The sequence below is a fragment of the Barbatula barbatula genome, assembly GCF_947034865.1.
Source record: "Barbatula barbatula genome assembly, chromosome: 11".
NCBI classification, from domain to species: Eukaryota; Metazoa; Chordata; class Actinopteri; order Cypriniformes; family Nemacheilidae; genus Barbatula; species Barbatula barbatula.
The window spans coordinates 16,191,926-16,213,912 of record NC_136774.1 but is presented as its reverse complement, the minus strand read 5'-3'; the positions used below and the strand labels follow the sequence as shown (position 1 = coordinate 16,213,912).

Below are 21,987 nucleotides of genomic sequence, written 5' to 3'. Positions count from 1 at the left end.
ATAGACACGATTTAAAGTTCAACCCCTAACCTGTAGGTGTCAGTAATGTGCAAATGTTGTTTGTGCGCTTCCTCATCTTCGCGATAAAGCACTAAATCTAAACTTTACAAAACACCCGTGTCTGCTCATCAAACAACGGTTTTATCTTTAAGAGAAATTTAGAAAGAGATCCTTCATATGTATCTGAATTCAACGAATAATATTTTAAAATGACAGTTGTCAGTTGATTCGTACAGTTCACTAATGGATGTGAAGTCTCGGTTGCACCGTTTTGATGGACGCTCGCGATTGCTCGTTCACGCAATTCTCTCGGGAGCTGCAGGCCCGAACAAAGCAAAAACAATATTCAATAAACAACGCAGATCTGATCCAGATTTTCACCTTACTTCGTTTTTAGAGACCTTGTGCCAGCAGGAAGCTTGTGTGCACGAGGACGCTCTCGTATCGTAAGTCTAACAAAACATGGGTTTGTCGCGTGTTATCTGTTATGTATTAACGCAACGTCAAGTATTGACTCTGTTTTGCAGGAAACCTTTGGTGTGTTTGTTTCCTGAAGTCTTCAAACGTAATCTGCTTTGCTTTTTGCATCTTATTCATCCTGGAGTGCCAAGACACAATCTTCAACATCTACTACAATGTCTGACCCAGGATCACAGAGAAAACCAGTGGTCTTGTGTCTTAATCAAACAGCTTCATAGAGATATTGAGGGCACTAGGGAAGGAACCCTCATCAGCTCAAAATGTACAGAGAACATAAGGGGTCTCTGTGAGAGATTTAGAGACCAAAATACAAAGGGGAGGTGGGCATCTTGTTTTCAGGAGATTGTAACAGAGCAAGCAGATGATCAGACAGATTTCTCAGTTCTGTCTCAGAAAAAAAGGAAAAGTGAAAACCTTGATCGTGATGTAGACGATGATGCTCAACAGAGTAAAAGGGTAAAGATGGATTTTTGTACAGCCCAAGATGAAGTAGAGAGGTGGCCTGAGGAAACGGAGGAATCAATGAGAACGTCACCACAGGACCACAGTTCTGCCTCAAAATCACAGTCAAGCTCTTATCAGTCCTCAAAAGTGCTGTCAGACCACACAAAGGTGAAATTCTGAAGAAACATAATTGTGCAGAACAGATTTTACCAAATCACTTTTTTTACCACAGGTTATTGAAAGTTCAAAACATTTCCACTGATACCCTTTTAGAGTCATTCTTTTTATGCATAAGCTGTTAGGTTATTTGTTTTTTAGGAATTAAAAAGTTGTAGATTTATGTTATTGTGTCTGAATTTATGAAAGAAATTTCTAATGCAATGACATTCACATTTTAGGCTGCTGTCCCTGTTATTAAAGAATTACTAGATACAGAGTCAGGGGTAAGAGATTTTGATTTTGTTATATAAGTGTGACTGTAAATATTTGCATCATATTCATATCATTTGAATTTGTTTTCTTTTATTTGCAGTGGGATAAGTGCTCTGTGTCTGCTTTGGGAGTTTTGCATGAATGTGACCCAGATGAGGTTCATCAGTATATCCTTTTTAGATGCTCTTCATGAACTTTCTAATGTATTTCTCACATCTGGAATCATTTGTTATATCTCAAACAGGTGGAGGTACTTTGTTCAATGCTGAGTTTGTCTGAAGCACATGAACAGAGTTTACCTCAGTTCTGTAGTTGCTTGCTTGAACTGTCCCCAGACCTGAGTCACAGCACTGCTTCTGCTGTCATCACACACCTGCTGCTCGGCAGGGTTAGTATGTTCAGGTGTCTTACTTTACCTCTGGATGTTGATCTTAAAACGATTTTATTCTTTAAAACTTCTGTTTACTGCAATAAAATCTCACGTATTTATCTCTGCATCTTAGATTCTGTCTCTTGTGGAACCTGCCTCACGCCGTTTGGTCACAGCGGTGATGTCACTTTGCACTCGTTACCCCAGACCAACTTGCCAGGCCCTTATAGAGCCAGTTTTACGGAAGGAACAAACAGGTTTTGTCACCCTTTTCTAACATTAGAATTGTATTTTTTTATGTGTATCTAAATTATATTAAACTTTTTTTTACATTTTTGTAGGAAGTGCTCAGGCAGAGTTACTCTGTAGACTGGTAGAAGACTGTCTTGAGCCACATCACAGACTTGTTGTATTCCGGTCAGTCAGAATGTCTCAGAGCTTTTAAGAAGAAGTTGGTCGACATACAGTACTAATGACAGAAATGTACTTCCAAATTTTAGGACAATACTTGAAGTGTCCTGGGATGAGGGCGTATTGTCAGTCATCCATGCACTGCTGGATTCAAAGGTACCATAATCTTATAAAACTTATAAGTACGTTTGAATGTTATAGAAAGTCAAGTATTGATGGTAAGCCTTCATTTTACCTCAAAGTTGGAACTGAATGAGGTGGATTTCTCTCGCTTCACTGACCAACTCTGCAGCCAGTCTCCACAATTCAGCAAGTCAATGAAGTTTGCCAAGATGTTGCTGTGTGTCTTGTCCAAATATCACTCACATGTGAGTAGAATTGTAATAACTTTTTTAAATTGCATCACTATTGTAAATTGCATTGGATATAAGCATCCAATAAATGTATATGTTTACATATTTATTTATTATTATGTATATATAATGTATATTATTATTATGTATATTCTGTTGTTCCTTATTTCCAGGTCAACGCTGCATGCCACCACACGCTTTCAAGTTGTCTGTCTTTCAATGAGACTTTTCTCAAGAAATCTCTGCTGGTGGCATTGAAACGGATTTCCCTTTGTAAATAATTGTAACAAACGCCTTTATTCTGAAAAGATTCATTCTTCATATTTATATTAAATACTGTTGCAACTCGACTAAATAAACCAATTTAACAAACACCAATCTGAATTGTTTTTTTCAAGAATTTTCAGAAATATATTTTAAAACCCGAATTGTAGTTATTCAGTTAAAATTTATTTTATAGTCATTTATGTAAAAATTGTTATGAATATCTATTACTGAAAGTCTTAAATTGTTGGCAAATTTGTCCTGCCACAACAAATATGGCGGCTGCGGAAGTCCATCTCAGTGACAGGCGCTTATATTCAGCGCCACTTCCCGTCTGCCTTCCTTTTCGAGTTCCGTGTGGAAAGAGAGAGGTCGCGGCAAAATGAGGCACGTGAAATACATTTTAAAACGTTTATTCAATGCCTGAAATCGTTTTGTCATATGTAGCTTAACGTTTATAAACATGGGCAATAAGTACGCTATCGTGTAAAGTTATAATCTGTGCGTGTTTAGTAGTTTTACGAACAAGCGCTGGGCAGCGCCGATGAATCTGCAGTTCATCTAAAATGCAATCCAGTTTAATCTGTCGATTATTAAGTTTCATCTAACATGTTTATGATTGTAACTGTTGTTATTCATACGTGGCAAATGTATTACCTAAATATTTCGTTTTTAAAAATATATTTTTTGGCATGTTATCGATGTGTGAGCCGGTGGGTCTTTCAACATCGCATTAAATCGGCGCTAGTGCGATGACGCGGTCTCGTGATATTTACCCGGAATGATTTTAAGTTTTTTATTCTCTTTTACAGCAAGGTCTCAAGAGACACGTTGTACGAGGCGGTGCGTGAGGTACAGTCTGGCTCCTTTGCCAAGAAGAGAAAGTAAGGCTCTAGTAACAGTGTTTTTCACAGTAAATGACAGCACAAAATATATATGTGGACCTATTATGCTTTTAAAGCTATTTAGTTGCTCTTGTTGTAAAATATTGGATGGTGTCATGGAACTATGTGCTTGTCTAAAACTAGATTCTTAAATTATGGACACTTTTGTATTTTAAATAATTGTTTTAGCAAGTACTGTTGTGAAATGTTATTTTTTTCTTTTAAATTTTAAAGGTTTCTTGAGACTGTGGAACTGCAGATCAGCTTGAAGAATTATGATCCCCAGAAGGATAAGCGTTTCTCGGGCACTGTCAGGTTCGGCCTTTTACTGTTTAACCCAGCCTTCTTCCTGTCGGTCCCTTGATTTGCCTGAATAGAACCACATATCTAGTCATTGATTATTTGGCCCGTCTAAATATCGTAAATGGGCGCTAGAGGGCAGGCAGTGGAGAACAGCCCCGGGTAGTCTGTCTGAACCACTTTTGGGTTGGTGATGCAGACGGACCCCTACCCTGGGTCTTAAAACATGAGGGGAGGCTAAAGGTGATGCCATTTATGGCATCATACCTCAGCCGACCATTTTATTGTATTCCTGTGCACCTACTGATGTCAGCTGAGGTGGTATGGGTAAGAGTTTTCGGTCTGCCTCACATGGGGTCAGAAGGGGTCTGTTATTCCTATGTTGTCACTCAGTGTTACCTGTTGACCCTCAGGCTGAAGACCACTCCACGTCCCAAGTTCTCTGTGTGTGTCCTTGGTGACCAGCAGCATTGTGATGAAGCCAAGGCTGCCGAACTCCCACACATGGACATCGAGGCTCTCAAAAAACTAAACAAGAACAAGAAACTCGTCAAGAAGCTGGGTGAGTTTATTTTACAGATTCCAAATGTAAACTGCACAGTTTGATACTAGAGTATCTAATATTCTGGATTGAACGTCAACACATTGTTTATGGTGTTTGTTCTCTTTTAGCAAAGAAGTACGATGCTTTCCTGGCCTCCGAGTCCTTGATCAAGCAGATCCCTCGTATCCTGGGTCCCGGCCTTAACAAGGCAGGAAAGTTTCCCTCTCTGCTCACCCATAACGAGAACTTGGTCACCAAAGTAGATGAGGTGAAATCCACCATCAAATTCCAGATGAAGAAGGTTTGTGAGCATTACTTTTAAGCTCATGGTTATAGGTTAAATCTAAAGGCCAAGCTTGAGTGTGACCGTTGTTTTTGGAATTATTCTCAGGTTCTGTGTCTGGCTGTTGCCGTCGGTCATGTCAAGATGACTGAGGATGAGCTGGTCTACAACATCCACCTGGCTGTGAATTTCCTGGTGTCTCTGCTGAAGAAGAACTGGCAGAATGTCAGAGCACTCTACATCAAGAGCACCATGGGAAAGCCACAGCGCCTCTATTAGAGACTGTCATTTGCTTTTCTACAATAAATGTGGAGTAAATCCAACATGTTTTTGTCTTGTTTTTCCAAATCTGCCGTAAATGTATATGCTGCAACCTGACTGTTTTAAAAAAAGGTATTACTAGTGTTGCGTTCGTAGTTAGAATGCTCTTTAAATTGATTATCACATTAAGTTGCACAATACTGGGAGGTACTGTCACACTAATTTAATGTGGCAAGCAAGGACACATTACATGGCTAGAATGACCTTATGTGGCTGACAGATTACTTGTCTACCTAATGAGATTATGTAGAAATGGGAGGAGTTTTGACACAGAAATCACAGGAAACGTCATGGTAAGCAAGCATTTCTCTTTATTTCCCAGACCTTGATTTGTGTCTGCAAGACTAGTTTGGTGCTTCGTTATGTTTTATTGAGTCAGATATTGGGTAGGTGTTGTAGTTGGTATAGGATAATTTGTTAAAGAAATCACTTTAGCTGAGTTTTTTTAATTCTAGTAGACGATAGTGAACTAAATGACTTATAATAAAGTGTCTCAATTTTTTGCATCTAGGGTTAACTAGATACAGAGGATCAAAGATTGTGATTATTTTTCAATTATGGCTGAAGGTGGCATTTTGACTTCACAAAAAATACAGTAAACCCCATTATTATGCATGGTATGTATTTTAAGGAAGAAATGCATATTTTCACTCGTATTACATTTGTTTTTTTTTGAATAATGTATGGTCAGGCTTTTGTGAACCAACAAGACAACAACAACAGAACAGAAAACAGTGAGAATGACTCTGAGGAAGGTACCAGTCCAACACAACTTCATCTACTTATTTTGCATTCAGGTTATTCTTAAAACGCTTAGTTAAATTGTGAATGAATGTTAATATTTGTAATGCAGGGTCTAGACAAGACCTAATTACTTTTGAGGAACAGTTTGTTTTGGAATCACAGGGACCCAACAGGTAATGCTTGCAAACAAGTAAAATAAATGCATTTTTTATTTTAAAACATATGCTACATATTTATTAACATTTTGAAGGGAAGTAACCCGAAAATGTAAAAATCATTTATTCAACCTGCACGACTTCTGTGTCTTTGTGGTATTGTGTTCACACAATGGACGTTGAAGGGGGCCAATGTTGTTTCGTTACACATAACATTCCTCAAAATATCTTGTTTTGTGCAGAAGAACGTTTAGATGAAAGATTTTGATTTCGGGTCAACTATCCCTTTAACAAATTACTTTAAATGAGGAGCTTTTAAAAGGAGCTCACTGCTATAACATTGATAACCAGCCATAGCCAAAACAGATTTATGTGGCTGAATTACTTGGTCAAATAAATGAAGCTTTATGTTTTTACATTAGTAACGTTTATCCATTAAATTTTTTTTTCGTGTGTTCGGACACATCACTGGACAGCCATGATTCCTGCTATGTAGACCTAACTTATTTTCTGTTATTTCTTCCACAGTGGTGACATGACAGAGGAGGAATTAGAGGTCGGCCCTGTTTTGTTTTTCGATCCTAATAATAATTGATTATGATCCTACTGTGTTATTTTGAATTTCAGAATACCCTATTGTTGCTGTGGTTGCAGGCTGCTTTCTCACAGCTGTCCCTGTCTTTCCGCTGTGATCAGTACACCTTGTGCCAGCGGCTGGAGGCGGAGGAACACGCAAGAGACAAGGCTGAGAATAATCTCAAACTTGAAGTAGAAAGAGGCATGGAGATGCTTCAGGTACAGCTGTAAACTTGCAAAAGCACTTTTAATCTGCTTAACAGTATTAAGTTTGTGATGAAAGTTGAGCGCATGCCTATTTTGGTGTGACTAGACTCTGAAAGGGATGTGTTTAGACATCAAGCGGGCCAGTCTTCTCCAGCAGATTGAACTTTGTCTCAACATTATCGGAAGCACCATTGGACGAATCTCTAACTCAGCAGAGGTACTCGGAGCCGTGCATCAGGTACAGGAACATATCAGGTTTTTCTCTGGTTAACAATGTAATTACAAACGAATGTCTACACAAATTCTCTCTAATCTTTATCATCTTAAATTTAGTTTGTACTTTTGAATGATATTGTATATTTGAACAGTCTAAACTAATACAACATAAATGGCTTTATATCTTAATCCTGAAGTGATAGTGTGTGTTTAGGAGGTTAAATCCAGTCGTGCTGTGGAACTGATGGTGGCTCACGTGCAGAACCTGATACGTCATCATGAGAGGAACATCATTGAACTGGAGGACATGAAGAAACAGATGGAGAAAGGCAACAGAGAACGACAGGCCTGTGAGAAGAGGGGTATGTAAATACACTTCTTTCATGACATTAAATTATTATCTATCCACCTGTATTGTAAGAAATTGTTATTTTTTCTTTCTGCAGAGGAAACAGAAGCATTCGAAAAGATGGAAAAAGATTCACAGAAAGTATCGATCTAAGACTTGATCTTAATTGATTTTGTTTGTTGGATCATTCGTTATTTATTGGTTAGCAGATTATTGGTTATGAGAATGTCTGCCTCCCTCTTCTGTCTCCCTCCTAGCCACGATTACGACGCAGAATCAGTATATCTGTCATCTCAAAGCAAAGCCAGGTCAGTGCATAGTAAATCTTTATGACAAACGGACAAGACACATCTAATGATATCAACCTAAGTTTAGTTAAATTTATTTATTGTGTCTTTAAAGAGACACAAATTGGAGTCACAAGCCTCAATTTTAGTAACCAATGAGGAAACTGAAGAGAGAGAATCACATGCAAACAAACCAGACCAAACAGATGAGAGACTTCTAATGGACAAAAGGTAATTTAGATATGTTTACATGTCTAAAGTGAATATAAAATCATAATTTACCCTGTTGACTTAATACTCACTTCTGGTCATATTGTGATGTAGTCATTGGTGCATGATGTTCCAAATATTATTCAGTTTAGATTTGTCTAAAATTACTCCATGCATGTTCTACAATGAAAGTTCAATAATTATTCATAAGTTATAATTTACTCACCCTCTTGAAATTTTAAACCTGTATGAATTTCTTACTTTTAAAGAACACAAAAGAAGACATTTTGAAGAATGCTGGTTATGATTTCTGACAGAAGTTTCCCTTTTGGGTGAACTAGCCCTTTAATGTCTTTCCAATACTCTTGTAGGCCAACTGAGGCCACCAGGCCTTAAAAATGACAGGCAGATGACACCATTATGCATGTTTTTAGGCAAGAATTATTTCCAGAGGACAATCCCTTACAAACTGCTGATGCTCCACGGATATCTACTGACATCCCACCCCATCCCAAACAGAGACACGAGACCTATCCAGTTCATTTAAAGTAGGTCACACAAAACAATAAGACACATTATACTTAAAAAATCCCAGATAAATTATCGCACTACTACACAGAATTACAGAAATAAACTACAAAATCTGGAGCAGCAAAATTCTGAAAAGTTTACATAAAGTACATAATAGTAATAGTATTTTGTTTCGCTATTTTACTTGGAACATGTATGAGTCAATGACACATATTTAAAAAATCTATCAAGAATTTACATTGTTTATTTAGGTTTTATTTTCGATCCGGATGTTCTGTGGGGTTTTAAAAACTACACAGTATCTGCTACAATCAAATGATAGTTTTTAAATACATATTTTGACCTAAAACTCTATTAAAATAACAGAAGTATCACATTACTGCCCCCATCACCTCCTCAAAAGATGAAGACGGATCTGGAGCAGAGCCCTGCTTTGCTGAAGAGATATTGTAAGAGCTTGTAAGTTACACACAGTAGTAACGCACACATTTTCTGTTTTGTCCTCTGTTTCAAACTCGATAATCAAATTTTTTTATACTTCTGGTAAGATTTGTATTGTTTTTTACTCTGTGCAGACAGCTCCCCCTGCTGCATTGGCTGTATCACTGTCGATGGATAATCTTGGTCATCTATTTGATGGTCCTTTGCTCAATCCTAATATTAGCTATGTTAGTGTGGTTTCTGCAAACACCTATCTTATGGATGTAAATGCAAACATAGGAATAATTAATTATTTTATAAATTACCGGTGGGTTTTACTGATGAATCTGAAAATCGAGTTTGACAGTAACAGTAAAAATACAAACAAATACTTTTAAAACAAAAAGTAAGTCACAGAAAGACAACAAAGGGCTGAGCCATAATTTACTGTTGTGAATTTGTGGTATTGTTTATTAAAGTGTATTATAAATTATATAAAATATAATTTGTATGTAGTTAGTATACAAACATGAAGATCAAATTCTGAATTTGGTATTAAGGCTCACAGACATCGTCAATTATTCATACAATGCATATTACAGTAGCGTAGCAACATGTTTTAAAAAAGATTTGACTAAAATGTAAAAAACGTGTTAGGAATAGGGGAAATAAAATAAGGAAAAATAAATATTGTTACATAAATAATAATTCATATAGTGTAAATGATAGGGAAAATAAGACATTATAAAATAATTTAATTAAAAAGAATCGTGTACCAGACACAAATATATAGAAAATGATGTTATGTTCATGGGTTTCAAAGAAATCATTTGTCATTGTCGCTAGAAAAAGTGGACCAGACTTTTAATACTACTCAATAAAATAAAAGTTATTTTACATTCATCATAAATATCTGGCATGATGCCTTACAAGGAAGTCGTAGACTTTAATCAAGTGTTAGTTACAAATGTAGGTTTAAGGAATTGTGACCTGCCATATTCTATTGGCTCACCTCTAATACTTGGTCAAAAAGTATTTTCTGAGAATTAACGTTATTTTCACTATGAAAGTGTATCAGCGAGTCCATTGGCTCAATAAATAAAGTAAAGGAGTACATTGAGACGATTTGTCCTCTGTTTTTTTTTACATCTTACACCTGACTTACAATCTCAGAGTCTTCTTCCTCATACCACTGCAGTGGGGTTCCATCTGAAGCTCTTTGCAGTATCACCTTCTGAGAAACATACAAAAAACATATTAAAAAGCATTTATTATTTTCCAAGAAAAAACAGTTTTAAGAAATGACACTTAATAAAACTATATTATGGTCATTAAACATAAATTCTTGCAGTCCTCACCTGTTTTTGAAAGGGAATCTTGTGGTAGGGTGGAGGTTCTGGACGCTTCATTCGAATCGATCCCTGACGTTCGAGTGAGCGAGGCCTGGGCAGAACTAAATTGTTCTTCTGGTGCCAAGATTTAAGCTCCCCCGATACCACATCCCGGGAAAGCACCCGAGCGGGATGGTCAGGGTATTCTCTAAGCGACGTCGTGCGGACCACCTTGTTGTATGGTGGGGGAGGTTTGAGCATTCGTTTGGGTGATGTAACCTCCACCTGCTGGGGTTTATTCGTATCAAATTGTGAGTTTTGCCCAACCTTGATCCTTCCGATGTGCACTTCAAGTGCTGCTACATTATTGTTTTTCACTCGATTGGAGATGCACACAGGTTGAGGTAGGTTGTTGTTTTTAAGTGGGCTGGGGGTAGCGAGCTGGCCGGATGCTTTATTTGCAGTAATGCGATGGTAACCATAGGGAGGTGGACATGGTTTGGGTGCATCTGTGGTTGTTTCTCTGCTGGATGAGCTGCTGTATGAGGAGATTGAGAGTTCAGAGCTGCTGTCTTCTGAGCTGCACTGATACAAACGTTGAACCGAGAAGGACATGGCAAAATCCGTCACTCGTCGACGGGGTAACTTGGTACGACCACGCCCAAGATCCGAGCTGGTTTTAGTCAGTTCTGGTTTGCTTCTGGGGAGTCTGTTTGAGAAGGCAGAACATTGCATTATCTAGCTAGCCATTATACTTCTTAACTGTCCTGATTTCAGCCACTTATTTAGCCACAGAAGAAATACAAAGATGTTTATAAAATGATGTTTATTGATGAGACACCATTAAATGAAGGACTAAAGACAATATTTTTAGTATATTGTGTTAATGTGTGAAAAAACAAACTTATGGGAGTAATTAAGTGTACTTTTATTGCGCTCTTTTACCTGGGCTATTCATGGCTAATCTAAAATGTAATTTTAAAATAAAATTGCTGTATTGTTAGTAATACCTGAAGGACTGCGAGATGTGTCGGCGCAGTGGCAGTTCTGGGGTGGAGGGGGCACTGTTGGGCTGATTGTTCCGCACTGGCAGACTTTTAAACACAAACTGAGGTGCTGGAGGAAGGTCTGCCATTCTCGTGTCTGTTGAAAATGTTGGACTGCTGCGGATACAGGAAGCCATGTGTGGGAAATCAATAAGATTAATTATTCGAATGAAAATAACTCAACTCTTTAACTTATTGTTAAGAATAAATACTGTCACAGCAGGGTGTTTTGAAAGCTAGACAATCACATTATACCTTGAGCGACTGCTGCAAGCAGAGAGAGAGGATTTTAGTTTCTGGTAAGGCTGGTCAAGACTGGACTCCTTCCATGGAGAGTTCTGAATGGGTGTGGCATCACAGTCCAGACTGGAGCTGGAGCTCGATGTCTTTGGGCCTTTTTGGGGTGAGAGAATCAAACGCTGGTAACCACTGTCTGTGGAAGAACCCAGAACGACTGGAGAAAATGGAGTGGAGTCTGAATCTGTAGAGTTTCAGGCATTAGTTAATGCTAAACCTCAGAGAATATTGCTACATAATAATGAGATTTAGACATAAATAAAAAAGAAATACCTACAACATGCATAATTTCATTAATATTATGAATAATATTTTCAATAAATAAAAAAAGTCAATTATCATCAAGAAGGAATGCAGTGCAAATATGTAACATAACATAATACAACATCAATCATTATTATCATTTGTTACCCTTTGTGTTTTTTCACTGGGTTTTGTAAAAATATAAAGTATTAAAAAGTGCTTGTCAACTTTGTCAAGTATGTAATCAATTAAAAAGTGCAGTGCTTTTTTTTCTTCCGCAAAGTTTTGCAGCAAATTTGGACATAGAGTACAAGGTCTTGGATGGGCAATACTAATAACAAAACAATATAATGTTTTCTTAGAAATATTTATTTTCTCTCAACTTACCATCATCCAAGACAACCCCATCAGACAGTGAGCTGTCATCAGAAGTACCCAGATCTAAAATAAACACATAAATAAGGTTGTTGTCAAATTGAATTACATATTATATAACAAGGCCCAAAAATCAGTGGCCTCTGATTGGCTGACCTCTCTGCCTGGACGAATAGCAGGTCTGTGTAGAGTCGCAGCCGTGGTTAATGCGGTGTTTCAGCACGGCATCCTGTAGCTCTTTCAGTTTCTTCTCTTCGCGTTTGCACTGCTGCAGTCGGCTTTTCCTCACTGGTTTGCTGATGTGCTCCTCCAGGGAAAGTTTACGTGCTGCCTCATAAATCTGCCGCTGCAGGGCTACATCAGACTCCAATGCGTGCAGCTCAGACTCCTAGAGACAAGCGTTTTAAGAGTCAACCGCATGATTACAAGCTAAAAATGATGAAATGTGCATTCAATGCAGCTCTTACAAATCACTCTCTACTTGTTTAATCCAATATATAAGTGGAAAGTTTTCAGTAAATGACTGCCTGTGCCTTACATAACAACACTTGATACTGTGAAACTAGCCAGGTGAGGTCAAATAACAGCAGTGTAGTTATTAAAACAGTCTCAGTTCAGGATTTGTGGCCTGTACCTCTCCGTCTTGTGATATAAAACCCTCATCAAGTTTAAAACAGGCTCCGATTCGTCTCCGGATCTGCGGAGGCTTCTCTTCAGGCAGGAGGGGGTAATCCGAGGGCAGTTTTCCAGTCAGCTCCTGTTAAAACAACTAACTTTATGTATGTCTGTCAATACACACAAAAACAGAGCAGATGCTTGTCTTTACATTGTCGAGGCGTCCACAAAAGGGTCTCTATGGTGGCGTAGTGATTGGGCACTTAAATCTTTTGCCTGATTGACCAACAGTGAATGACAGATGTGTGGGCTAACATGCAAAGAAGCATCTGTTTCTGGCCCTTTCACTTTAGTATCTCTATTATTCAGAACAAGAGAAAGCCTAGCTTAAACAGAACAGATCTGATTTACACTGACAGAGCAGCTGACTGAAGAATATCCTTTCTGAAGAAAACGCTATTTATGACTAATTTCATTTGCATGGAATAGTTCTATTTCACCTGTTTCTAGGTAATTAGACTAATAGACTATGAAAGACATTTAAATAAAGAGCCCCCGTGGAGACCCCAATCTTATACACATGGTACATGATGTCTATGAATATAACAGAGGTTGTTTTTCAGGATGTTACTCACAGCCTCTCTGATGCAGAGTTTCTTTAGCTCCAGGACACACAGCTCCAGCCGTTCCTCCAGGGCCTGCTGCTTCAGTCTCATGGCACGTGTATGTTTGTTCATGTCTTTCACGGGTGACGTGGGGCTGTCTGGGCCTGGACACCAGAAGAGATTTAATTACACCAGGGGAAATTTTCTAAAGCTGTGGCCTTTTAGAAAAGCTATGGTACTAAGAGTTAAGTCCTACATGCAATGTAAAAATAACCAATAAAGCCCACTTTACATCAATGTATTTTTTAACCTCATTTACTAAATATCACAATGCAAAACTTCACCAATGTTCCCAAATGTTTTGACCTTTTCTCACATTTATTTGAAGTGTCAGACTCACAGCGTTGCAGAAGTGGAGAGTCCTTATTTTTATTCTTAAAGTGATAGTTCACCCAAAAATGAAAATTCTGTTGTCATTTATTTACACTCATGTAATTTCATACCTGTATAAATTACTGATGAACACAGAGAAGGATATTTGGTAGAATGTTAGCAATTTTCAGTTCTGGGACATCATTGACTACCATAGTAAAAATGAAAATTTAGTTAGAGGTGCCCTAGAACAGTTCTTTCCTAAACTCTTCAAAATATCTAATTTTGTGTTCAACAGAACAAAAAAAATTAATATTTTATTTTTCTACTTTAGTATTACTCATATTCTTCTTTGTAATCACTACATAATAAAGCATACTCTCTACTCCACTAAATTACATAAATACATGTTCTTTTTTACTTTTAACAGCACTTTCTTATTTTACTTGATTAAATGTAAGAATGAAGCACTCAAATCATGTTATTTGTGACCGTGAAAACAAGGCTAAACAAAGATAAATGTTTGATTTCTACCCTTATTTTCACTATGATTTCATTCTTTGACATGTCACTCAGTCAAAATTAAAGATTCTCAAACTTATATTTTCAGACAATGTTCTTTACATTTTGTGGGATGATTTTAAGTTAATCACAAAAACCCTAACAGACTGGGTCACATTTATGAAGCTTTAGAATGTTGTGAAGTACATATTTTCCAAAGTAAAAGCACTCTGATAAAGTACAGATACTTGAAAGATGTACTTGACTTAAGTAAAAATACTTCAGTACCGCTCCCAACTCTGCAATGTTGGTGACTTAAATGCATTCCGAACACTTCTGAATATTAGCAATGTTTTTTCATATAAAACATATTTATCAGTACAAATGTAATAACTCACCAGAGTTTAACATGATTCCACTATCAGAGTCACTGATCTCCTCCTTACAATCCATGTTTGTTTTCATTACTCTGTAGTTTTATTTTCCGTAAATATTCTGTTCCACTCTTCAGATGCGACCTGTAGATGAAACAGAGAATATATTCAAATTCGATGTTTGCTTTTAGACGCTCTCCATTTAATCTACCACCCCACAGTCAAGCAACCACTAAGCCAATTTGCCTTCCAAATAGTGTCTTGTGGTCATACGATTATGTAAAAACCAACCTCCCGAGGAGAAGAGCGCCCAGTCACAGTCTCCACATCTGAGCTTTACAGACAAAGCAACTGGTCTCTTTCGTCCTGTCCACCCCAATTTCAAAATGCACACACACACCCATCCTCCAAAAGTCTGAATGCCTCAAAAAACAATAGCAGCACACCCCTCAGTTGACCGCACACATGTGGGGGTCTCTTTTCCCCCACACAGCACCATGGCGACTTGGATGGCTATGACCACGCAAGCGTGTGTGAATTGTGACGGAGTGTGTTTAGGGGAACACTAGATGCCCCTGAAGTCAACAGATGGCAAAAGGGACTCTCCCCCTCCGGAAGGCTGCACCTGTTCTTCTCTGACCCCCCTCTCTTTCTTTCAGCCTCCACTCGCTGGGGCTTTGAAGTGGAACAATGTATTCCTGCTACATCAGCCTTAGGCGGGAGATGCTGATAAGTCGGATAACCATGTCAGGGGTTTCTCCAGTTACAATGAATAAAAGGTACAGGCAATGTTAGACGTCTTTCCATAAAACATTCGGGGATCTCCGAATGTCTCCAAGATTGTGACGTCTCAACTTTCAAGGCACTCAAGAACTCAAATAGGAGAATGGGGACATGTTGCTATAGCAGCTACATTGAAATATCTTGTTTTGATATTGTAAATGAATCCATCAATACATTGGGGTAGGTTGACCAAACAGCACGCATACATCATTTTGAGCTTTTGGATTGATTCTTTAAGTGTCATATGACAAGCCATCAACATCAGCCTCCATTAACACTGGTCTACAAAGGATCCTTTCATATCCAGTAACTAGATCATTTTAACTCATTTTATGAGTATCTCGTACTATTTTCTTCCCATGAAAAATGTGACATGCCATCGTCACCCTGATCACACCAACAACCTTGTTTTATTTATGCGCAAAGGTGCCACACAGACAAAAATCTAGGACAGACAGACACATGTATTTATATAAATGCTATTTTAGGAGAAATCCGGACGCCCACCCACATCACTGGGGAAAACATCCCTGCTAATGAGTCAGTGTGGATTCTTATCATCACTCTTCCTGAGCTGTGAGGAAGTCGGATGATATGAGAAAATCTGACAGGATGTCACTGTGGAGATGCTCAAGGCTCATCATCACTCAATCCTGTAAAGCGTGTGGATGGATGCAAGTTGGCAGAATAGAAAGCAGCCTGTTTTATAAGGCACTGAAAAAATACCAAGCTCTGTCAACAAGCCAGAGTGGTTTGCTGAGAGGACAGTATCTGCTGATACAACACGCCTTGGCCAGCGAGAGAGAGCGGCAAAAAGAACGGCTGATGAAACCACTGCGGGGAATTAGGTCACTGTAACAAACGACACTATTAAAAATGCTGTTAAATTTATGCTTAAAAACTGCCAGCTGCGCTTGCCAGATATTCACTTTAAAAATTACAATGACCACATGCGCTGGTGCCTGTACTGCGGATTTTGCAGTTCACCAGCACATATTTCATTAACCAGCAAAAAACTTTACCTATCAACCTTGAACCAATAAATATGCCTGTACTTTAAAGTGATATAGCCACTTTAGAATTAAAAGGAGACTCATCAGCTTAAAACAAAACCATTTTATACAGTGATAGTTCACCCAGAAATGAAAACTTTTGATGAAAACAGAATGTCATCTTTACTCACCCTAACTTTAAACATGTATGACTTTCTTCCTTCCGCATAATACAAGCACAAAATAAGATATTTGGAAGAATGTTGTTAACTGTCCCCTATTCACTTCCACTTGTTTTGTGTCCATACAATACAAGTGAATTGGGTCCAGTGATGTTGGGTTACCAACTTAATTCAAAATATCTTCATTTGTGTTCTATGGCAGAAAATAAATCATAAAGGTTTGTAATGACAAAATCTTAATTTTGGGGTTGAACAATTTTTCATAGAAACCTATTTTTTAACCACAAATATATAGCTCAGTTAACCATTTTAAAAGTTTATAATCTACCGTTTCTACAATTTCTTTCTGTTAAAATTGCAAACTGATTCTGAGGTGATCAAACTGCCGAGAGCTCCACCCTGACAACACACTAGACCAAAGCTCATCAAGCACAGATGAGCAGACAGGACGTAGTTTTCTCGACAGTAATCTAACCAGACGGATAACACTACAGACCCACCCATCCTCTCTGCGCGGTCAAGCGCAAAGATGAGACATCAGTTTTCTGTACTCTCTGCAATTCCCATGCGCTGTCTGCTGCATCTCCAGATTCCCATGAGTCTGTGGGGCTGTGATCTATTGGAATGCCTAACCAGCCAATTTCATTACCACTGCGGCCAGGTCTAAAATTCCCAGAGAGGGCTGGAGCTTGGAAAGTCTGACAGGAGACTTGAACGGGACCCAGAATGTATACAGAGCCTGTTATTATAAGGATGCTGAATCTTGTGGACGCAGATGTTATGGGAGCAACAGAATTTACTGTGTGACTTATTTCCGCAGCTGGTGTAAGGCCAAAAACCAGTTGAATGCTAATGAAACCATGCAAAACATGGCGGAAAGAGAGATGAAAGGAAAGGAAAGTAAATTCACAAAGAATGACTTTCATCAATGCCACTCAACTGAGATGAAAAGCTAAACAAACACATGACTGAAAGTCTCTATGATGTGAAAACACCTTTAGCTAATATGTTAGAAGAAAGAAAAAGTTCTCATTCCCATTTGTAAACAGACGTCCACCAGCAATCTGGATCCCAGCAGAATCCAACATAGTTTATTTAAATGAGAAATCTGTCCTATCAGCTTTGTGATAAAAGTGTTCTAAGGCGAAATTAGTCTTCTAAATAACTGGATTTGTGGCTGCAACTTTGATCCAAAGTTACCAACAATAATGAACCCAGGAGCTTCTGACTTTTAGATCTCGATCAACATTAAATCACATTTGCAAGCACCAAAAAAAAAAACAAATCTATGGTTTTGAGATGTTTAGTAAATCCTTGAACACGCCACACTCAGACTGTATTTGTGTTTACACTGTATACAGAGCAATTCCTTATAATCCGACATAAAGTAGTAATGCTATTAATATCAATACCAACACAATTTGGATTCTGAATGGATATAATATAATATGCATCACTGAATAAGCGTTTGATTAAAAGTGAATTGGCGCAAACATAGGCTACAGTGATCAATAATTAAATGTTTACTTTGAGCGTATGTTGTTTACAATAAGGCTAACTTCAAAACAAATAATTCCATCACAATGCACAAGCAAATAAATAAAGCATGTGTCAGAATTTCAGTAGTGCTGTTTAAAAATATACATTGTATACGCATTGCAATAAATCTAACCTCATTTTTAATGTAGGAAAGTAGGTCACGCCTTTAGAAATACATGAAAAAGAATACATTCCGTCATTATCATTATCATCATCATCATCACCCTCATCATACCCGTCTCTGCAGTCTCCAGCCTAGTGCGCCTCCGTTCACTCCATTATGGCATATAGGCGTGAGCCGGCAGAATCCACAGTGATGGACTGCGGCGTTCTCCTGTCCTCAAACTGGGAGAAAGCCGCTGGACTGTACCATTTCGCAACTACACAGGGGAGTTTTCCACGGGCGTGGAGCGCTTTTCAGTTCGTGTTGTTAACGTCGCAGGAAATTCTCATTTTACATTTGCGGTTAAAACGAGTATTTACAGTTTCGTGAGTTAAAAACTACACGTCACACAAATTTAGGCATGAAAACAGGACCATACTACGGCAAGCATACCCCATCTGTAATGTTTGCTACGCTTTTTAAGCGTGTGTGATCGTTTGAAGGCAGCGCACGCTTCTTTAGCAGTGGGCGTGTCTGACCGTGAATAGAGCCAGCGGGAGAAAAGAGACAATAAAAGAGTTAAACAAGAGGCGTATGCCCGAGACAGCTGGCAAATAGTCATCTAGACTTTATGAATAGCCTCGAAAATGGCACACAGCCATAACTTTAATTTCTGCATGGCAACACGCTTGAAACTGTAGAGCAAGCAGTTGTTGAAGGTATTTGACGTTACTGTCACGAGCTCATAGAGATGTGATATATACATTTCGACAGCACAACATGGCTCGGGTGGCTTCTTTCAAAGTTCTTTTGTTACATCCTATTTGCCTCCTGTTGTTACTTTCCTAATAAAGCACCCCGACAGATGGTCAGTCGTCACCCGTCACCCGTGCCTCTCCGCGAATTTAGAGATCATCTAATGAAACGTCTTCATTTCCATGTTAAAGGCAAAGCCCATGGAGATTTCGCTCTAGATGTGACGCCTGTAGGGACACACAAAGATTTGGGAATTTCTGAAATCAGGAAAGACCCTGCAACAATCACGAGGTTGGGAATAACATCCGATCGAAGATACAATTTCCAAATTAACAATAAACACCCTGCATTTAGTTATTTAATTAGATTCCATTTTTACAGTTCAATATAACAAACTCAAAATACAAGACTACATCCAAACATCATTTGGGCTGTATAACCCCCTCATTTCATCACATGACACTTATTTTTACAATACACAGATTGAAAAAATAAAAGGCGCATTGTCTTTCCTGCGACAGATTTATTCTGTAATCTGAATGCGTCGCAGATTTTCTCTCACTCGCACAAATTCTGGAACGTTTTTCTGATCTTCCAAACGCCTCTTTTCCTCGATTTCATACTGCGGAGACATTTAAAGCATCAGTGAACTTTCTATGGAAAACAATGCAAACCATCAAAAGGCATAAACAGAACTGCAGTTAAGTCAAGCAAATTTTCAATCAATCTATTTTAGTGCTGACAAATATGAAAAGAACATGGTCGGTACCTCATGTAGTTTCTGCTGCCTCTTCCGAAGCTCTTGTTCTAGATCTGAAGGAGGTCGGAGGGCAAGTTCCTGCTCTTTGTGCAGGTCAAGTCTCCTCTGCTGTAACACACGCTTCAGTTCTGGTTTCTCCTCCAACAGCAGCCCTCTGAGGGCACATTCAAATCACAGACCTTTAGGTTAGCTTGCGGGATTTTTAATGGATACATGCAGGGATGTTAATAGGATTTTAAGTATTTTGTTCACTTTGCTTTCAAGTATACAAACAGAACCAAACACTTAATTGGAAAGACTCTTTCCCTCACTTCTTATGGGCAAACAGAAGCTCCTTATGAAGATTCTGGTGACTGGGGCACTCGCTGGGTGAGCCATTCAGTTTCCTGTGCTGAAGGACTTCCTCCTCACCGTCTGTGTCCTCGTGGGCTGCTGGAGGATGACACACATAATTCTCTACAGGAAACCGGGGAAAACCAACTTCTAGACTCAACTATGCATGTAAACGAAGCATGCTGTATTTATAAATGATTGCATAGAAACCAGGTATATTACAAATGTAATAAAGTCCAATGGAAATCACAAAATATGAATCACAGATTGTACCTTTTTTGTGATGTCTAAAACCTGGTCGCTGGAAAAATGCAAAAACAACATTTTAACAAGAAATAAACACATTGGTAGTAGGAGTGTTTAAAACTAAATTGTTTAATTCCGTACATTTAAAACTTCAGTAGAACTTTTGGATATTTCAGCGCAACTACGGTTGTGCCAGCACATCCATGAGCAAGTGCATGGACTTAACTAATACATAAAAAAATTAAGCACAAAGGGTTATTCATTTTTTTCAGCACTAGAGTTATTTTGGACCTCTAGTTTACGGTCAATTGGAGAAAGGATAGTAAACGAGATTTATCCCTAGAAGGTTATTCAAAACTAGTGCCTAGCATCATTACAAATAGGTGTAAATGTGTCTGCTGGAGTGAATCAAGACATTTAAAAAGTAACAAACCATGAATGAATACACTAGCACTTCAATGCATTTAAGTCATTCCAATTAAAGACTGCATCCACGTTCATACGGTAATCACTAATCTTCTCAGGGACCAGGAAACGTCCATTTGTGAATTAGACATTAAGCTGCTGGGCATCCTGCCCACCTTCCCCTAGCACACAGCAGGGTGTAGAGCAAAGATAGGAATAAACAAGCTTGCACTGTTCTCACAGTGGCCACCGGTGTGCCAGCCACACAACCACACCCCTGAAGCACCCTTCTGAAAACCTCAACATACATAATCTGCAGATTACGCCAACAATACTGTCCAAATATATTTGATAAAAACACCACTTCCAGTTGGATATGGCATTTAAAAAGGAGGCTCCAAAATGACTTGTTTAGTGTGATGTCTGACCGTTCAGTTTGTGCTCAAAGTTTCCCCAAATTACTGAAAATGAAGATCACCACTAGACATTCACTAAAAAAACTGAGATTATTTAACTTTGAATAAACAATGCAAAAAACTGGACATTATAAACTCTCATCATTCTTTAAAAACCTGTCTTGTAACATACAAAAAATAAGGCAGGGCACTTTTTGTAGAAACCTAATATATAGAAACCAATCTGAAATGACTCGCTTTTCAATCTTTTAAAGAATCAAATAAAGTTTACAAAATAAACACATAGTTAACACTTACCTCAATGCATACAGTTGATTGCTTTTTTGTTGTGTTAAGGTCCAGCATTATGCAAACCGGAGAGTGTGGTCTTCACTCGCTGTTTTTACTCTGTTTATGTTCAGTAATGCTGGTACTAGACATATCCGTTCAAGCTCATTACGCCATTCAAGATTAACCTGCATGTATACGAGCCACGCAGAATGCCAGATTAACTAATTACCCAAGACATCAACTGCGCTTTTAACCCTCTTCCTTACTTCAATGAACTCTTGATTTTATAAGAAAAATGATCACACCGCCTGCTATGCGTAGTTCATACTTTTATTGAAATAAAGGTGCGTTGGCTAAAACAAATGCAATGAGATGTTATGAAAATTTAGTTTACAGGTCTCTCAAAATAGATGGTAACCATTTAAAACCATAATAAAATGACCACTACCAGAGCATAGTAACGTGTTGTTCTTATTTTAACATCTAATTTCGCGTAAGAATTTTTCAGTTCATCTTGTAAAAACAACTTGTAGGCAAAACGTACTCATTTGTTAGTCGCTCTGGATAAAAATAATGCAAACAAAATGTAGGCCTATAGCTAATTCACAGTTGCATTCATAAACAACAAGAAAACATCACGTGACGTTATCGTCAGCGACCAC

The 21,987-nt window shown here is 38.2% G+C and overlaps 5 protein-coding genes across 10 annotated transcripts; 3 read left to right on the top strand and 2 right to left on the bottom strand.

The window, feature by feature from the left end:
- Window positions 1–34: 34 nt before the first annotated feature.
- fance (FA complementation group E) lies at window positions 35–2,867 on the top strand. The gene is made up of 10 exons (XM_079467567.1): window positions 35–446; window positions 528–1,092; window positions 1,323–1,367; window positions 1,457–1,513; window positions 1,601–1,744; window positions 1,860–1,983; window positions 2,068–2,143; window positions 2,227–2,293; window positions 2,380–2,505; window positions 2,664–2,867. The coding sequence occupies exons 1-10, from the start codon at window positions 244–246 to the stop codon at window positions 2,769–2,771; spliced, it is 1,515 nt and encodes a 504-aa protein (XP_079323693.1). The 5' UTR covers window positions 35–243; the 3' UTR covers window positions 2,772–2,867.
- A 192-nt stretch (window positions 2,868–3,059) lies between these two features.
- rpl10a (ribosomal protein L10a) lies at window positions 3,060–5,088 on the top strand. The gene is made up of 6 exons (XM_079467568.1): window positions 3,060–3,141; window positions 3,567–3,638; window positions 3,873–3,953; window positions 4,352–4,500; window positions 4,611–4,783; window positions 4,874–5,088. The coding sequence occupies exons 1-6, from the start codon at window positions 3,137–3,139 to the stop codon at window positions 5,042–5,044; spliced, it is 651 nt and encodes a 216-aa protein (XP_079323694.1). The 5' UTR covers window positions 3,060–3,136; the 3' UTR covers window positions 5,045–5,088.
- A 252-nt stretch (window positions 5,089–5,340) lies between these two features.
- Window positions 5,341–9,902, top strand: LOC306900095 (uncharacterized protein). The gene is made up of 13 exons (XM_079466806.1): window positions 5,341–5,379; window positions 5,778–5,841; window positions 5,940–6,003; window positions 6,514–6,541; window positions 6,640–6,780; window positions 6,875–7,006; window positions 7,199–7,346; window positions 7,431–7,474; window positions 7,591–7,641; window positions 7,736–7,851; window positions 8,265–8,378; window positions 8,728–8,820; window positions 8,937–9,902. Exons 1-13 carry the CDS (start codon window positions 5,377–5,379, stop codon window positions 9,067–9,069), a joined length of 1,131 nt encoding a protein of 376 aa, XP_079322932.1. The 5' UTR covers window positions 5,341–5,376; the 3' UTR covers window positions 9,070–9,902.
- Window positions 9,228–18,626, bottom strand: inavaa (innate immunity activator a). Its single transcript, XM_079466805.1, has 10 exons — window positions 18,272–18,626; window positions 14,565–14,684; window positions 13,324–13,457; window positions 12,708–12,830; window positions 12,230–12,461; window positions 12,086–12,139; window positions 11,414–11,639; window positions 11,123–11,275; window positions 10,140–10,821; window positions 9,228–10,015 (listed from the first exon to the last, which is right to left on the bottom strand). The coding sequence occupies exons 2-10, from the start codon at window positions 14,629–14,631 to the stop codon at window positions 9,932–9,934; spliced, it is 1,755 nt and encodes a 584-aa protein (XP_079322931.1). The 5' UTR covers window positions 14,632–14,684; window positions 18,272–18,626; the 3' UTR covers window positions 9,228–9,931.
- LOC306900096 (protein FAM107B) lies at window positions 17,794–21,981 on the bottom strand. 6 transcript variants are annotated; one of them, XM_079466808.1, is made up of 6 exons: window positions 21,353–21,581; window positions 20,376–20,459; window positions 20,262–20,289; window positions 19,967–20,087; window positions 19,665–19,809; window positions 18,475–19,517 (listed from the first exon to the last, which is right to left on the bottom strand). In XM_079466808.1, exons 1-6 carry the CDS (start codon window positions 21,398–21,400, stop codon window positions 19,419–19,421), a joined length of 525 nt encoding a protein of 174 aa, XP_079322934.1. In that variant the 5' UTR covers window positions 21,401–21,581; the 3' UTR covers window positions 18,475–19,418. The 6 variants fall into 6 exon arrangements, with proteins under 6 accessions (XP_079322937.1, XP_079322938.1, XP_079322936.1 ...); XM_079466807.1 differs by having other exon boundaries at window positions 19,155–19,517; window positions 19,967–20,111; window positions 21,353–21,501; XM_079466809.1 differs by having other exon boundaries at window positions 19,227–19,517; window positions 19,967–20,084; window positions 21,353–21,417.
- Window positions 21,982–21,987: the final 6 nt, after the last annotated feature.

What these genes read in the sequence shown, in the direction of transcription:
- fance (XM_079467567.1), top strand. Translation starts at nt 244, where the DNA reads ATGGATGTGAAGTCTCGGTTGCACCGTTTTGATGGACGCTCGCGATTG. An exon ending in TGCTGTCAGACCACACAAAG is followed by an intron (nt 1,093 to 1,322) that starts GTGAAATTCTGA and finishes TTCACATTTTAG; the next exon opens with GCTGCTGTCCCTGTTATTAA. An exon ending in TGTCCAAATATCACTCACAT is followed by an intron (nt 2,506 to 2,663) that starts GTGAGTAGAATT and finishes CCTTATTTCCAG; the next exon opens with GTCAACGCTGCATGCCACCA.
- rpl10a (XM_079467568.1), top strand. An exon ending in GAAACTCGTCAAGAAGCTGG is followed by an intron (nt 4,501 to 4,610) that starts GTGAGTTTATTT and finishes GTTCTCTTTTAG; the next exon opens with CAAAGAAGTACGATGCTTTC. An exon ending in TCAAATTCCAGATGAAGAAG is followed by an intron (nt 4,784 to 4,873) that starts GTTTGTGAGCAT and finishes AATTATTCTCAG; the next exon opens with GTTCTGTGTCTGGCTGTTGC.
- LOC306900095 (XM_079466806.1), top strand. An exon ending in ACAGGCCTGTGAGAAGAGGG is followed by an intron (nt 7,347 to 7,430) that starts GTATGTAAATAC and finishes TTCTTTCTGCAG; the next exon opens with AGGAAACAGAAGCATTCGAA. An exon ending in TCATCTCAAAGCAAAGCCAG is followed by an intron (nt 7,642 to 7,735) that starts GTCAGTGCATAG and finishes GTGTCTTTAAAG; the next exon opens with AGACACAAATTGGAGTCACA.
- inavaa (XM_079466805.1), bottom strand. Translation starts at nt 14,631, where the DNA reads ATGAAAACAAACATGGATTGTAAGGAGGAGATCAGTGACTCTGATAGT. An exon ending in AACTCTGCATCAGAGAGGCT is followed by an intron (nt 12,831 to 13,323) that starts GTGAGTAACATC and finishes TTGTTTTAACAG; the next exon opens with GAGCTGACTGGAAAACTGCC. An exon ending in AGATTCCCTTTCAAAAACAG is followed by an intron (nt 10,016 to 10,139) that starts GTGAGGACTGCA and finishes TATGTTTCTCAG; the next exon opens with AAGGTGATACTGCAAAGAGC.
- LOC306900096 (XM_079466807.1), bottom strand. Translation starts at nt 21,400, where the DNA reads ATGCTGGACCTTAACACAACAAAAAAGCAATCAACTGTATGCATTGAG. An exon ending in TTTTAGACATCACAAAAAAG is followed by an intron (nt 20,112 to 20,261) that starts GTACAATCTGTG and finishes GGTTTCCTGTAG; the next exon opens with AGAATTATGTGTGTCATCCT. An exon ending in GGCAGCAGAAACTACATGAG is followed by an intron (nt 19,518 to 19,664) that starts GTACCGACCATG and finishes ATGTCTCCGCAG; the next exon opens with TATGAAATCGAGGAAAAGAG.